Here is a 16,273-nt window from a genome sequence, read left to right on the forward strand (position 1 = left end):
TCAGACAGAAGTTACACCATTCTGGTACACAGATGTTTTCCTTTTTGGACTGATTTTTTCAAGCAGTGATAACTGAGTGACATAGTTGACTGGACTGTTTTCGCTGGACAAAGTCCCATGTTTGTGAGTGAAGTTCAGGTATTCTTGATACTGCCATTTGCACAGTTGTTTCTTCAGTTCACTTTGAACCTATAGAAAAGGAATTTAAAAACAAAGACTCAGAAAATTAAGACTTAGTGGGCGCTGAATGTAAAATACTCCAAAATGTCTGCCTGACTGCTTAGCCCAGATGCACAAAGACACCTAGATCAATCAGGATTAAGCCTTAATACAGTTTTAGAACTTAAACTATGTCCTTATTCACTTTTTAAAAATAAACAAGACTTAATTTCCGAAATTCAGAGGATGACAGGGAAGTTTTTGACTGCAGTTTCTTTTTTATTGTTATGGGTCTGCTTCATAAATATTTTTGCCTTTTTGTATAATTTTTATTTTTCCTCATACTGAATCTTCTGTGCCTCCTTGCTGTGACCTGCTATGTACAACAAGGGTCATCCTCCAGGCTTTCAGTTTATCCAGGTTAAAATCCTTCTTAAAGATCCCTTACTGACTCTGAATCAACTTAATATATATTACATTTGAGAGAGGTCTCAGGGATCCTCAAAAGCATAGGCAAAACTGATTTTTTTACCATCTGACACACAACTAACAGGTAGATTGAACAACCCTGGAGGTCCATGGCCTGGTGGACTATTGACACTACTGGGACCAGGGCGAGGGGACAGTGCGAAAGCAGATTCTGTTGCCCTACATAAAGCAGCTCACACTCAAAGCTGTAGCAGAGGGAGAGCAAGTAGGTGCAGGAAACACGCAGTCCTTGCCACCGTTCACATCAGCAGTCTGCTCCTGTGGATTAATTGCTTGCTGTGCCCTGTTACCTCTGTTCACGTTCAGCTTCATCTCCTCGTTCTCCTGAAAGGGGGGTGGCTCTCCTGAATGTCTACAAAGTAATTTACAAATGCCATCCTAAACTAAGAAGATATGTCAAACACTTTTAACCACATAGCTGCCATACTCTGTGGCTGTCATTAGTGTTGAAAATGTATGACAGTGTTATAGTTGTAGCACCATTAGCACAAAACCACTCCAAATTAAATGCAGAAATAAACTAAGTGAAACCATTAATTCTTACAGGGGATGTATGTATGGATAAATGTTATTTAAGTACTTTGAACTTAGGAATTCATCTAGTAATTCTGTTGCCTAATCCTCTACTAGGTACAGGTTCTATAGCGACGTACAGAAAGGAGGGTGGGACATGCAGAAGTATATCAGGGTTCCCTGAAATTCACTGGCAATATTTATCATTGAGGTGGCCCCTATTCTGCATTTATTCTCTCTGTTATCATACAGACATGCCAGCCCCTGTGTGCAACTTCAAGTATGGACAGAACAGGCCTTCTGGAGCTTTCAAGACTCTAGTAAATAAAAGCAGGCTTCCTCCACCAAGCCAGTACTCCAGTACTATCCCAGCAAGCTCAAGGCCCTTCAACACTCCTGTTTACCTTATTCCAAAAATCAGGACATACAATACCAGTTTCATCCCATACAGATACCACCCTGCTTGGCAGCAGCACAGTCTCTCACATTGCTGCAGATACTTAAAACTGAAGGAACACACAGAAAGAAAATACAAGTTTTTATGATTGCAGGGAACCATAACAGATGCAGGAAGAATCCACTGCCAAGTTGTAATGAATGGCCAATCTGCTCCAGAAGCAGTTATCCCTAAGCAGCATGGACACAAGCCAACCCATCCCACTCAACCTTAGCGCCAGAGGTCACCCTCTGCCTGATCCTTTTTTAACACCTAGTAGATTTGTGTGTGGTGAGATACAATATGCAAGCTATTTAAAGGCTGTTGGCAAGGAGTCTATGCAGACAGAAGGCAGGTGGGAAGTAGAGCATTCTGTATTTACAGTTAGTCCTGAAGGCACTCTCTCAGAACAGCACTAGAATGGCCATTATAAATTGTTTTCCTAAGTAGAAAACATATTTTAGGCATCATTCATCCTTGGGTAGGATTAATTTCACTTCTATTTACCCTCCTCTATGAAAGTGTTCAGAGTAAGCTGGTGGGAATACTGAGGCACTGTTAGTGGGTCATTCTTCTCATCTAACCTACACACTTTTGTGAGGATGAGATGTGTTTTTACATTTTCTCATGGCCCTTGCTTCATGGCTTTTGGGGAAAGCGCAAGCAAATTCTGGCAATCCATACAGTGTTTACACAAGGAAATCCAGATAACTCTCCTCCGTTCTGTGGGAAGCTGTTAGTTTTTAAAATGACAGGCTCTCCAAAATGTACTACAGGGAATTATCCAAATTCTAATGACATTACAAAAAACAGGAAAGAAAGTATTTGAACAAAACTACTGAAAACACACAGGCTGCCCTGGAGAAGGGAATAGGAAAGGGAAAAGGAAAAGGAAAGGGAAAGGTAAGAAACTCAGAGGGAGAAAATAAACCTAAAAAAAGTAAGGAAGGTTACGAGCTTTCCATTGAGACATCATGATACCTATCAGACACAAAGCAGAAAAAAATTCCCCTGACAGGAAAGTTGCCAACCATTTGTAAAGGGTCATTGCTTCAAAGCTTATTTTGTGTCCTTCTGTCAGAACTGTATGAATACAAATAAAGTCAACAAAGGTACCAGGGGAAAAAGATATGGGTATTTCATGCTTTCAGGAGCAGATCAAAGCACAGATCTGTTCTGGAAATAAGAAAAAAAAAAAAAAAAAGAAAAACAAGAGTGGCCCATGAGTTTAACAGGTTTTGGTAATCTTATGTACTTGCTACTCACCTCTGCATTTGAGAAGCAATATAGAAGAGCAACAACAAAACCCTAGGACAGGAAGGGTAGGGACAAAAAAGGCAACCGTTAGGATTTAAAGCATAGAATCAGAGAGAGACATCAGGTTTCATTCAAAATTTGAGTAAGACAACAAAAATACCCATTTTCCATTGTTCCACTGGAATTTAGGTGATGTGGCACTATTTATTGGATTTTCATAATAGGATTTAATTCCTCAGTGGACTGGCAACACTCTATGTATATTATCCTCCTTGTATGGAGACACTAAGGACTAACTTACTGTTTACTGTATCCTGCAAAAAAGTTCTTCCTCAGATAAGGTAGTAGAGACCTCTGTCTTGTTCTAGTCTGTATGTACAGTAGTGAATAAACTGGGTGAGGACCTGCTGGTTTTCATATTTACTGTTCAACTATCTTATTTCATTCAGAAGACTATGACTGTGTTTGAACAACCTATTGGGAAAGGTCTTGGGTTCATATTTACCCAGAACTACAGTCAGGCATTGTTTGGGGGAGTGTTAGGCAGCTGGGACCCAAGCCATTCCACAGACTGTGCAAACACTGGACGATGCTAGACCACATCTGTATTAGTAAACTGAACAAGGCACAGCCCTGAACACTGACCTTTGCTTCTACATGTTGTTAAAACGTCAACATTGTCCATGACATAGCTTTGTCTTGGGCCAACAAGTATTTTTGCAAACAGTGTCCAGCCATGGTTCAGAGGTAAGCAAAGAAGAGGGATCATTTTCAACACATATGAACCTGAACAAGCTGTTGTGGTGTACAGGGCAAAAGGGAAGGAAAAAGACCTCAGCTATTTATTACAAAGTGCAGCTTACCCAGGCCCTGGCCCTCTCAGACCCATGATATTGTTCTGAACAGTGGTATAGCAAAATAAAAGAAATGAAGAAGTATTTACATGTTGGATTCATTACTGCTAAAGGGTGAGGACAGAAGAGGTTGTTATACATTGTCCTTATTTTTTCAGTCCTCTTATTGTCACTTTTATTATATGTGGAATTAATTTCAATCAGTTCACCTTAATCCATAGACTGGTCTTCATGGTACTCAGTCATCGTTATTCAATATAGAAGTATTTTTTATTGTGATTATTAATATGAAGTCTGAGTCAGAAATCAAAACTAGTGTGAGATTTCAAATAATTAGATAAGGGAACAAACTACAGAAAGAGCTTGCGAAGAAGTAAGATGGAATGTGTGTGTTGAATTCAGACACATTATTAACACCTGCTCTAATAACCAACCTAAAATGTGAAACTCCTGAGACTGTGGTATTTCAGCCCAAACCTCTTAGTACTGGTAAATATTTTGTCCAGCTTACCTGAAAAGAACCCAAGCCCAGCTCAATATAAAGGCGAGCTTCCAGACCGGTGCTTTCTGGGAAAAATGCGAATACAATGTAGTGTACTCCAAAGAGAGGGATCAAGAGTAACGTGGATTTAGCAAGTCTCCTGGCAAACCAAGAATTAAAGAGCAATGCACTGTTAGAAATATGGAATTAGTGATAGAAATTATATGTTGGAACAACTTTTAATACAGAGGACAGTTCCAGAATGGAGGCAACTACATCCAATGAAGTTACAGGAAGATTACTTTCTGCCACTCCCACCGTCAACACCTGGTGAACAAAGATGAACAAATCAGCATGCAAGTTTTCTGGATTGTCCTTTAAGGGTTCTTCTCCCTGCTATACATGCAAAAACAAGGGCACCAAACTAAGTACTGTGATCTATTCTGAAACTAGTCTCAATCACATATTGGTATCCCCCATATAAGCGTCTCAACTTCCAAAACTGTCAATGGAGATCTAATCATCACTGTCCATAGGACTTGATTCAGTTGCTTAAACAGTGGTGTAAGAGCCCATCACTCTAGGTGATGTCCTAGGGTATTCTGCTTGGCCTTCAGCTCACTCCAGAAGGGCACTGGTTTATGCTAAATCCTGTGCCATAACTAACAACAGCCATACCTATATATCTTAGAATGAGTCAAATATCTCACTAGAGTCCTCTGACTGCATTGATGAGATCTCCATTGATCATGAAGGGGATTGTAAACAAGAAGAACTAGGTTCAGTTACCAGAACATCAGCATCATATTACTGCTAAGAATTTGAAGGAAATTTTCTGCATCTTTCTCTATGTGGCCATTTGTGTGGAAAGGACTGGAAGCAAGATGAACTCATTACCTGACATTTAGTGTTTACACTTTCAAGCTGGGTCCTGTTGGAGTTGTAATATTTTATATTTTACTTTTCTCGTTGTCCCCAACACATTCACCCCCCCCCTCCTCCCCATGAAGAAAAAGAGAGATGTGATATTTGGGATGAAAAGGAAAGTTTACATTGTTATTTCTTCTGGGGATTTCTCTTTCTATTAGTAAGGAGTAGAACATTTTGTGTTCCTGCCCATAAAACATCTCTTATAGCAGCTAGAACAGGTCAATATCAAGAGACTCAGAAATACTTACACGAAGTGGCTTGAATGGCTCCCTCCTCCCTCTTGAGATTTCAATTTATGGACTAGGATTCTGATCACATTAATAAATATAATAAAGTTAATCTGAAAAGACAAGACAAAATCTGTAAACTTACTACAAATCAAGACATATCTTCAGTTGATACAAATTAACTGAAAATTCCCAGTTATAGGAATTGCACTGTACAAACCAGTGGAGATCTGCTCACAGATCAAATCAATAGCATTAGAAATAGTATTATTTTTTCCACCGATACATAGTTATACATAAAGATATGCTGAAAGTTATGTTGAATGAATATAGACCTACATATCTCAATATCATTTTATGTCTGATACTAAGTCCTAGTATTCACTGTTAGAACCTAGCAGATCTTACAAGGTCTAAATAGTCCCCCTTGTTCCCTTCATTGTTTATGACAGGTATTATAACAGGCGCAGTCCTAAATGGCGTACTGTTTCATCCCTAAATTTAGGTAGAATGAATGTGTGTTTAGGGGAGATTTTTTGTCTTAAGTTTACATCTTAAGAACTGATTTTAAAAATATACTAGATAAAATGATCTATATGTATTTCTTGTATTAAACCAGGTTCATATTATCTAAGAGTCTTGCCAGTATGGATTGCCTTTCTTCAGAAATGACTCACAGAGACACAGACACGACTGTCGTAAGTGGAAGGGAGGTGTCAAGGTGATTCCATTATGACCTAGCATGACTCTAGAAAATATAGAATTTACCCTTTAGGTTGTGATTTAGGGTGTCGGGCGGGGGAGTTGGGGGGGATATGACGACAACAAAACCAGCAAAACCAGCAACAAAACCATGTGCTATACAATAATTTCCAACAATTTGAAATTCAATAACATAGCATGTGCTATTGCTTTTCTCCCAGTTTACTGAAAGGAGACACTAACTTAGCTTTCACATTTCAAAGATACTCAAAACAAAATGAAAAAACATACTAATACGGTTAGCAGAATGGGGCCTTTGATGATCCATAGCACCACTCCATTTTCATCATCATCCCAACATCTGAAACAGCAAACAAAACCAGTGATATTATTTATCCCATGTGAGCTTTTCACAACACATGAAAGTATTTCTGTCACAGAACAGGAAAGTGATGGGCACTAAGTTTTAAATCACTATTTAAAGGCCCTTGCCAGTACTCGTATCCTGATACCTCTGTAAAAGTTTCTGTGCAGCCCAATCTGAAGGAAGTTCATTCAGGAAGAGACAAGGGTTGAAGAACCAAAGCAAAGTCAAAAAATGCACGTTTGTATTTTCAGACTTCTTTCTTGCTTTTCTGTTGAAAAAGTGACTGTTTTACAGGGTACAGATCAGAGACTAAACTACTGTGCATCCGTGAATGTAATGGCTTTGGGGTCATGAGAAAATACGCAAGAAAAATCTAGAGCCCTAGTAAAGGTATCCTGAAGGGAAGCAGAATGGGCTTTTGGTCCTTGTTTTGAGGCTTTCCTGTATTTAACATCAATAACAGTCCCGCTTAACTCCCTCCAGTCAAGTACCATACATGTTAGGTTATATCATGCTCCCTTTTCCTGTATTTTCCCTTCCAGTTTTGTGACACAGGATATTTGGCTGCATAACAATAAAGTTTACAGATGGTGGATTATCCCAGCATGTCGGAGTGCAAGGTATATCTTTGCAGTGTGAGCAATGTGAGTTCAGACCAGCTGTGTCTGAAGAACTTGGGTTTCCCATTTACTAGGCAATTAGGTAAAAGATGAGTGGTTCTGTTACTGTAGCTTGTTTATATATCTAGTATTAGAAGAGCAGCCAAATGAATGGAGATTTATCTGACGTTGTAGATGTCTTCATCTATTCAACTACACTTCCTTTGCAGTCAAAGATCAATACAGCAGGACACAATTAATCTCATGTTAAAGTGAACATCTAAAATACATCAGAGAAGTCAACTGAGTGGTTAAGAATTTTGCTGGAAGCACATCTGAAGTTCAGACACTTTTCAGCCCCCTCTTTAAGCCTGTGAGAACTTGTCAGAGCTCTTGTTCCTGCTCTCCACCGTTTTCTGAACTCTCTCTGTAACTGGAGTATCTTGTGCCAGATTCTTCTGCTACAGATCCAACAGATAAACCCAACAATTCTTTGGAAGAGGAGCAGTGGGAAAGGAGGAAAAATGAAATCTTCCTCGCACCTCTCCTGGCTACAAAAAGGAAACACATGATGTGGAAAGGTAGACCACTTCCACTTATGAAACATTACAGCAGAGAACTTCTTCTGCAGATGTACTGCAGTATTATAAGGAAAGGAAAATAGGATGTGCTAAATGTGGTGGACCACAGAACTTACTGCTTCTACATCTTTAATCTGAGTCCTGACCAGGTAGGTGGAAAATAATATCTTTTCCAGCTGATCAGGGCAGCTTTTAGTAAACAATCATCTGCATTATTCCTGGCTCTCATATTAAAAGATAAAAATAAAAAAAAGAAAATAATAAAAAAAGAATCAAAGAACTGAATGGAAATGAAAGAAGAAACTATGTATCAGGACATAATGTGTTTGTTTAGGAGATACTTATTTGAAGAGATTAGGGTTAGTAATTTATGGCTGATTTCATACAGAAGCAGTGATTTTCTTAAAATATAATTATTTCAAGGACTGGGCATTGGAAAACTAAATGAAGTTTCAATACTTACTATGATATTTCCAAGTTTTATTATTCCATATATGCACATCAAAATCAGAAGACTTAAAACTATTTTCTCACTTATTTTCATATGAAGTTTAAAGATAAGAGGAACAACTTTGGAACAATTTTTCTTTGCTTTATTGTTTTTTGTTGTTTTTTTTTTCCCCACCAACAAATTAAAATACAATACAAAATAGGATGTCCTTTTCTTCCTTATCCAAGCTCTGACTTACCCAGTATTTTGTCGATGGATTCTTGTGAGGACCCAAGCAAACATCACAGCAGAGGGAGCTCCTGGACAAATCAACATGAAACACACAATAAAATTATTTTGAATATCTTGTCCCATGGAAACTTTATTCCAAGAAGGTTCACAGTGCCGCAGATTGGATGTACATTAAAGGTCAAACAATGAGCCAGACAATTTTAAATAACCTTTTATGAAAGAACTTAACTTACTGTTCAGGGAAGGAAAAAAAGGAAAAAAAAAAAAAAGAAAAAAAAGCAGAAGAATGAAATAAAAACAAAGGAGAATAGGGGATGCTGTGAAAGTATCTTTTAAAAAATAACAGCTAAAAATTACTTGAAGGTTTGGATATGAATTATGAGCCCTTGTGAAGCTGGAGGAATCATTTATTTAGCTAAAGCTCTTTTATCTTTTGAATTGTAGCCAGCATACAATTCTTTGTATGCTAGCTGGAACAGTTCACATTTTTGTCCTAAGGAGCCTCTACTAATCACTCTAGACCCACCAACTGATGAGCATTTCATGAAAATTTAGCTAAATCCAAGAACTGGTGATTTTCAGCCTCTCTTTGTCACTGCTTATCCTTCTGCGTTTATGACTGAATAGTTATTTCTTTTTTTTCTTTTTTTTTAAGCAGATCTATAAACTAGCAATTGGTTTTGCTCTCATTCTGTGGAATTGAATTTCCAAAGACTAAGTGACTTTCAAAGCTGCCAGAAAAGGGACTCTAATTTGAAGCAGGTGACATTTTCACTGATAAATCTATAGAAATGTAGGTAATATCTTTCTAAGTATCATTTGAGTTTTGTAGGAAAGGCCCAGAAGTTGTCCTTCCTAAATTTAGACCTTTGTTCAAGGCCTTTAAACCGGGACTATATTCAGTTCAAGTCGCCTTTTTAGTTAATCAAGAGTAATATTTACATCTATATCACCTAAGACCTGAGTTGCCCCTGAGATGTCTCTCACTTTCCATTGACTATAGGAGGTGAGGATTACTATATTATTAATTGAGGTGTTTTCTTCGTTATCTCAAGTGAGCTGTGACTGATCAAGGTCTAAGCATCTAGTTTCAGGATATCATTATTGGAATAGCTCCAAATTAACATCCTCATTATCAATTTCAGATGCTTAAAATTTAATGACATAAAAAAAGTCTGAGAATCTGAAAATGAAGGATAAATTACTATTTACTTCAGGAGAATTTGAATTTCACTGTTAAGCCAAAAATGTCATGTAACCACTTGATTTGGGTTCCTTGATTTTAAAGTAGCCAAGATGAGGTACAAGAATATCTGAGATTCACAATAAACAATTCTTTGCCGTGAAAGAAATTTTATGTATTACATGCACATATTCTAAAAATCAGAGATAATTTTAATTGCTGTATAAAATCAAATGATTCCCTAAGCCAGAAGGTTTCTGAAAAAAAAAAAAAAAAAGAATTTTTGATTCCTAGGCCTGAACTCAACATGATTTAAGATTACTCTGTCTAATTCTGCTTACTAAAAGCAAAATGTCCACTTAAAGTTAGTCACCCAAACTTCTTTAGTCAGTGGAGAAAGGCAACGTGTTTCTAGGATGTTATCCAGCCACATTACTCATCTACTTGAGGACTGGATTAGTCACCACCACAATATGCATATCTCACTCTACTGACTGCAGAAAAAACCTGGAGAGATAGAATCATAGAATCATAGAATCATCAAGGTTGGAAAAGACCCTTAAGATCATCATCGAGTCCAACCATTAACCCAGCACTGCCAAGCCCACCACTAAACCATGTCCTCGAGCACCACATCTATCCATTCTTTAAATACCTCCAGGGATGGGGACTCAACCACTTCCCTGGGCAGCCTGTTCCAATGCTTGACCACCCTTTCGGTGAAGAAGTGTTTCCTAATGTCTAACCTAAACCTCCCCTGGCGCAGCTTGAGGCCGTTACCTCTCGTCCTATCACTTGTTACTGGGGAGAAGAGACTGACCCTCACCTCGCTACAACCTCCTTTCAGGTAGTTGTAGAGAGCGATAAGGTCTCCCCTCAGCCTCCTCTTCTCCAGGCTAAACAACCCCAGCTCCCTCAGCCGCTCCTCATAAGCCTTGTGCTCCAGACCCTTCACCAGCTTCGTTGCCCTTCTTTGGACACGCTCCAGCACCTCAATGTAGATAGCTTAGATTAGACTAGATGGCTAACTTTTAAATTACTGTAGTTGCATGAAATTAATTCCAATCATAAAGAGGAATGCTGTAGTCTTTTGAGTAGGTATAACATAGTGCTTCTAGTAATCCATCCTAGTCTCTCCTTCAAAGTTTTGAATGGTTAAATATCTAACAAGATAAGAAGAAAGACAGAATAATGGTATGGTTTCGATGTAGTAATACTGGATGAATGGGCAACTTTCATCAGAAAGGTGGCACCTTTGATAGGCACCTTTTATCTCAGAACAAATATTTTGTCTAGATCTGAAAGTAAATGGAAATACTAAATAACACAAAGAGGAAAAGAGTACTAACCCCAGCCAGTAAATATGAACCACCATACATACTGCTTGTCTGAAACAAAAGTCAGCAAAAGCAGTGTTTGCAGGTATATCCCTTCTATAAGAAGCCAGAAGAAATTGGCTAAAATACTGAACTGGAAGAACGCCACAGCAGCCTTACAAGCAACCTGGAAATGCAGAGGAAATAAAAACTATTAGGTCTACTCTCCATTGTGTCTGGTTTCTTTACAAATATAGGCAAAATTCAATGTTACCACACAAGAATGAAGAAATTATTACAAAATTTCAGTAGTTTTGGGATTACATCATTTCAATTGACTTTACTTCAGTTTTTTGAAAGGGAAACATTGGCCATCTCTTATAGATGAAATTCTTCGCTGATAGAATTTGTTACAGCTTCATTAGAGTCAACAGACCTGTACCTCGCATATCAAGGCTCAATGTAGCCATAGCACTTGGTCTTTGGGTTTCTGTAATATTGCTTGTTTTAATATTTCAGTTCTAGCAAACTAAAGAGAAATGGGATTAAGAAATCTCCATGTTCTCTTCAGGCCAAGAATTAAATGTTAAACCAAGGATAAGAGAGGGGGAAGTTTAGTACCGTTGACATTAAGCAGTGGTCCATAGTTTCATCTGCAAACAAAACAGCATCTTTGGTGAAAACAGCAATCGCTCTCAGGATAAAGGAGACAAACAGGTGCATATGGATGTAATTCCGTGTACAGTGGAATTTTCTGACATGGAAAGAGAAAATAAAAGTTGCTCTTCAAGAGAAATTTCTCATGGTCTCATCAAAACTCAGACAGGAATACAGGGTGACTTCAGACACCTTCCAAAGCAAATAAATGATCTGTCACTATTTAAGAGGGAGGTAGACACAAGGGAGCAGAGCAGTTATTATCCGTTTAAGCTAATAAAAGTGCTAGTGTAATTGTCCTTGAATATCCACACATTTAAAGGACATGCCAGAAGCAGAAAGTAACTCTGGAACTCTTGGCTCTTATTGCAATAATGCCTCTTAATTATTCTAAATAGCATTTTTTGTTGAACAAGTTTGCAACAGGCTCTTCAGCCCCTTTCTGGCCAGAGGAAAACAGAGTATTGAATAGGTGTCAGTCACATGTTGTGGGATGGCTGCCAGAGAAGTAGCTGCCTTATCCTAGACTGCATGTCCCTAGATTACTCTGTCCACAGTTTGACCTTGAGGTGAAGGACTCTCCTTCAAGGTTTGGACAGATAAGCCTCTTGGTCCTGGGTATCTCTAGAAGTGATGTGACCTTTGAGACTGAAAATCCACTCCAGTTAGGAAGTGGCTTCTGTGCTCTGTACTCCAGTCTGCAGAGTAAGCTTAAGGCTGCAGCTTAAGGCTGCAGAGTAAGCTTAAGGCTTTTGTCCAAGTGCATTGGAGCCAGTCAAAATCAGGATCCATTTCCTAATATCCAACATCATCAAACATGATATTTAAATTTCTTTAAATCTCTTTCTATAGCTCCCAGTTATGGAAGCAATGGTCTTTCACAGAGGGAAAGGACAGTTTAGAATTACTACTGTAAACTGAGAATTACTACTGTAAACTGAGACACTCGGTCCTGCTATGCACTGGAGGAACAGTTATCTCATGTTAATAGTGATAACAGGCTGGAGCATTTCCACTGTATGGTGTCATTAAAGAGACTTAGATAGACTGGCCAGCCAGCTTTATTGTTTTAACATTTGCAGGGAAATGCCACAACATGAACAGAGAAGGACCCATTGCCATCAACGGTGTTATGTCTGAGAAGGATTTGAGAATAATAATAAAAAAATCCCACAAAATAAAAACACAGAGGGCTTGAGAGGAATTAGGATGAGGCTATTTTAAGATATCCTGAAAAAGAGACCATTTTTTTTTACCTGAAGGCAGCAAAGACAATTAGAGCTGTAACGAGTGAAGTCACTGATGCTGCATAGCCAGCAGTGTAGACACGCCAAAATGCAGAATAATATGATTTCTATGAGAAAAAGAGAACACAGACCAATGCTGGTGGTTATGCAGCATGCATGCTGGTGTGCTTATTTCACTAAAATACATTTTCCCTTACTAGTCAGTCCCATCACCTATGTGCTGCTTTGCGTGCTCAAGATCTGATTCAGGTTTTTCCCTCCGTTGCTAACACAACTTTTTTTCTTTTGAAGCCTACATAACCTTACATATGAGACAGGTTCCACAGCCCACAAGCTCATATGAAATAGTGACCATTTTGAGCAAGTTCAACAGGAAAACATCACTTTTGTTAAGTAACTACATTTTCTCCTGTAGGTACCTAAAGACTCTAGGGCACTGAGGCTTGCTGATGGGTGATTTGTGAACCCATCACTTACTTTAGACTTGGGCCAGATTTTATTTTGTTTAGCTCAAAGGATGTTTCCCACTGATTTGATGTGTTAATTTTCACAAACAGCTATAGTTAAAGGAGAAATAAAACTTGCATTTTGCAGGTGAGGAAACGGAAACACTGGGTAACAATCACATCACACTGTGGAGGTAGGAAAGTTAAAGCCAAGAAAATAACCTCACAGTCTTTAATTCTTTGGACAAACAGTTCATTAAGTAGCTGCATACCGTAACACTGTAAATTCTTTATAGTTCATTTGTTTGTTTCTTTTGCATTCAAATATATTATGTCCCAAGAAAAATGAAGCATGTTTACATTGCTTTAGCTATGCAAATTTTATTCTGATTCACTACAAGATCACCTAATTACTCAAAATCCCAAGAAACTAAATTATCTGAATCCAGGCAAATTTCCTCCTTGCAAACGCAATGGACACTTTGTTCTCTAATTGATCCAAACTCTGTTTACCCAAAAGGCAGCAATTCTAGGTGGAGACAACCGATTAGCAATTTTAAGTAGATCCATAAATAAATCATGCAACCCTGACAACCTAGGAGTCATCCTGGTGTTTCTGAAATAGTCCTAATCTTTTATACAGTATTTTCAAAACAGAGCTGAAAATTAGAAAATAAGTTCCTCAATTGAACAATGAAGTATTTTGATGCATTTTATCTGGTTTTGTAGGGTAGCTAAAAAAACAGCACTATATGCAGAAGACATCATAAGTCCTCACTGCAGATACAAAATACAAAACAAGTGGTTCTCTTAGAATATAAGTGGGATTCTTCTCACCTACTTCCCTATGTTTACAATACAGTAGAGCTTACTGATCTTATCTTCCTTTTATAGACTTGGTGGATTTGTCTGGAATAACAAACTAAACACCGTCACAGCACAGACATGATCTCTGCCTTGAAATCTTCCATAATGTTAAAATGTAAATATAGTCCCTTGCTTGATTTCAGCCTAGTCCAGCTACAGACTATGCCTGGCTTAGCACAAGGCAGGGACTGCTTGGAGAAAGCCACCCTGGTCTGGAGAGTAAGAGAGTTTAGCTCTATGAGTGAGAGCCATGCCACAGCAGCTGGCCCCATGGCTGCAGAACTGTGCACCAGAACACATGGCACCTTACCAGTCTCACACTGCTTCTGAACTGTTTGCATGATTTCCAGCAACTTTCCAGAAGTTTTTTAAACATTTATCTTTCTAGCTTCCCCACAGGGTAAAAAAGTACAAATATTCTCAGTTTACAGGTGTGGAATTGAGCTCCAGATATCTGTACTGCCTATTACAATTGTGCTTGGGTTTCTAAGTTCATGGAGCCAAATAGCTGACGCCAATTGTGTCTACAATTCCTAAAGATTCAGTCACCTGAACTAGTGCTGCTATGTTTGAGCTTTCATGCCTGGAGAACCAAAAACTCACAAGGAGAGGCATGAGTCAGTCTTTTCTTTCATAGATTGGAAGTAGTCTATTTCTTCTATCAAAATACCACAATGGAAGGAGGAGGCAGTGATGTACCCCAGGAGCTCGTGCATTTGTACAAGATGTATGAGCCTTTCCCCATACAGACAGAAGATGAGAGGATGGAAACACACCTATTCTCTCATGCTGGAACTGTGCCATTTAGCAAAGGTCAGAACTCAAGAGGCAGAAGCAAGGAGCACGTCTCTGTTAATCAACAACCTTCCGCCAGGAGGCAAAGCTCACCACTGAGGCACTAACACCACCAATGCAGTGCGAGGCATTCCTACCCTGTGGCCAAGTCAATGATGAGGAACATGGAAATTTAAATCATATGAAGATGTGGGTGAGAAAGAAACACTCCTGGAGCCTAACTGAGCACCTAATGATGCTCTTCAGATAAGAAAAATAGAGATTCATTTTCTACTCCACTGAATATGTAAGATGAAGTGTGAAAATACTCAATGGCATGCAAGAGTTCCCTCCTAGAGATGTGCATTGACCACCATGCTATGAAGTTATGGAATCTTTTTCTCTAACTCAAAGAAAATCTGGAAAAACAAGTAACAGGAGGGAACCAAATGAATTTTCCCTGAAAAATTCCCCACAGACTGGTTGGTAGGGCTTCCCTTGGAGATGGGTGCATGATGTGGATTCAAATCACCTCTGTCAGAGAACCAAAGTCTTTGTTAGGCAGAAGTGAACTAATCTTGAGTCTACTGATTAACACCAAGACGAGACAACTGGATAGAGAGGAAAGTGCTACCTGCTACTCCTTTGCTGTATATTAAGCCTAATTTGTTAAACAGTCTCTAAATATACCTAAAAGGTTTGAGCTTAGCACTGAAGATGGGTAATTACTGGATTCTGACAAGGCTTATCTGTGCAGGAGCATCCAACTATTCAGCATGCTAAAAGAGGGTGCTCTGGAGATGTCCACAAGCAGGAAATCAAAAACTCACCTGATCCTCAGGCCCTTTACTGGAACCTTCATCGAATCCACAGGCAATGGTGTATGGTGGGAATGGTTCTGACCAATATGCCTCCTGTGTACAGTTTCTCTGAAGGAAGCCTTTAATGGTAAAATATACCAGAGAATGAATTATAGACAGAGGTGTTCTTTAAGTTTTGACAAGAAACAACAAATTTTTATTTCTACTTTGGCTCTTAAGTTAGGCACTTACAGGTCTAGTAACCTATGACTAGATTAGCTACAGAGTCATAATATTCTATATATCTATCATTTGAAAAATTGAGACAGATGTTCCCATTCATTTCAAGATGCAGTGGAACTTCTACATTTCATATAGGAAATTCATTCTGCAAATTCAATCTTTACACAGAGGAGATCAAATTATGCAGTCTATCCTGCATTTACAACGTAATTTGTGCTTGTGAACAAAGTCCTGCACCACCTGATCTAGCTTTGAAGTTAGATACAATTTTTGAACTTGGTCGTGCTCTGACTGGATGATTGGACTAGAAGACCTTTCTAACGTTAATTATTCTATGACTTGATAAATCAGTGATTCTATGACATACTTCTATTCCTTTATAACCTTAGCAACATAGAGCAATTACTCATATTTTTTTAGGCCACCAAAGAGACTTGACAATTAGTACAGCATAACACAAAAC

The 16,273-nt window shown here is 38.5% G+C and overlaps 1 protein-coding gene across 1 annotated transcript in view; it reads right to left on the minus strand.

The window, feature by feature from the left end:
- Positions 1–16,273, minus strand: part of LOC104021743 (vasoactive intestinal polypeptide receptor 1) — a 29,925-nt gene continuing 13,652 nt past the window's right edge. Inside the window, exons 4-13 of the mRNA XM_009475341.2 lie at positions 15,598–15,707; positions 12,690–12,787; positions 11,398–11,530; positions 10,810–10,963; positions 8,285–8,345; positions 6,340–6,409; positions 5,368–5,459; positions 4,220–4,349; positions 2,864–2,905; positions 1–189 (exon numbers count right to left, since the gene is read on the minus strand). Coding sequence (XP_009473616.1) covers positions 1–189; positions 2,864–2,905; positions 4,220–4,349; positions 5,368–5,459; positions 6,340–6,409; positions 8,285–8,345; positions 10,810–10,963; positions 11,398–11,530; positions 12,690–12,787; positions 15,598–15,707 — 1,079 coding nt within the window. The remainder of the gene's footprint in view (positions 190–2,863; positions 2,906–4,219; positions 4,350–5,367; positions 5,460–6,339; positions 6,410–8,284; positions 8,346–10,809; positions 10,964–11,397; positions 11,531–12,689; positions 12,788–15,597; positions 15,708–16,273) is intronic.

The sequence above is a fragment of the Nipponia nippon genome, unplaced genomic scaffold, assembly GCF_047370975.1.
Source record: "Nipponia nippon isolate SJK-2023a ecotype South Korea unplaced genomic scaffold, ASM4737097v1 scaffold_1, whole genome shotgun sequence".
NCBI lineage: Eukaryota > Metazoa > Chordata > Aves > Pelecaniformes > Threskiornithidae > Nipponia > Nipponia nippon.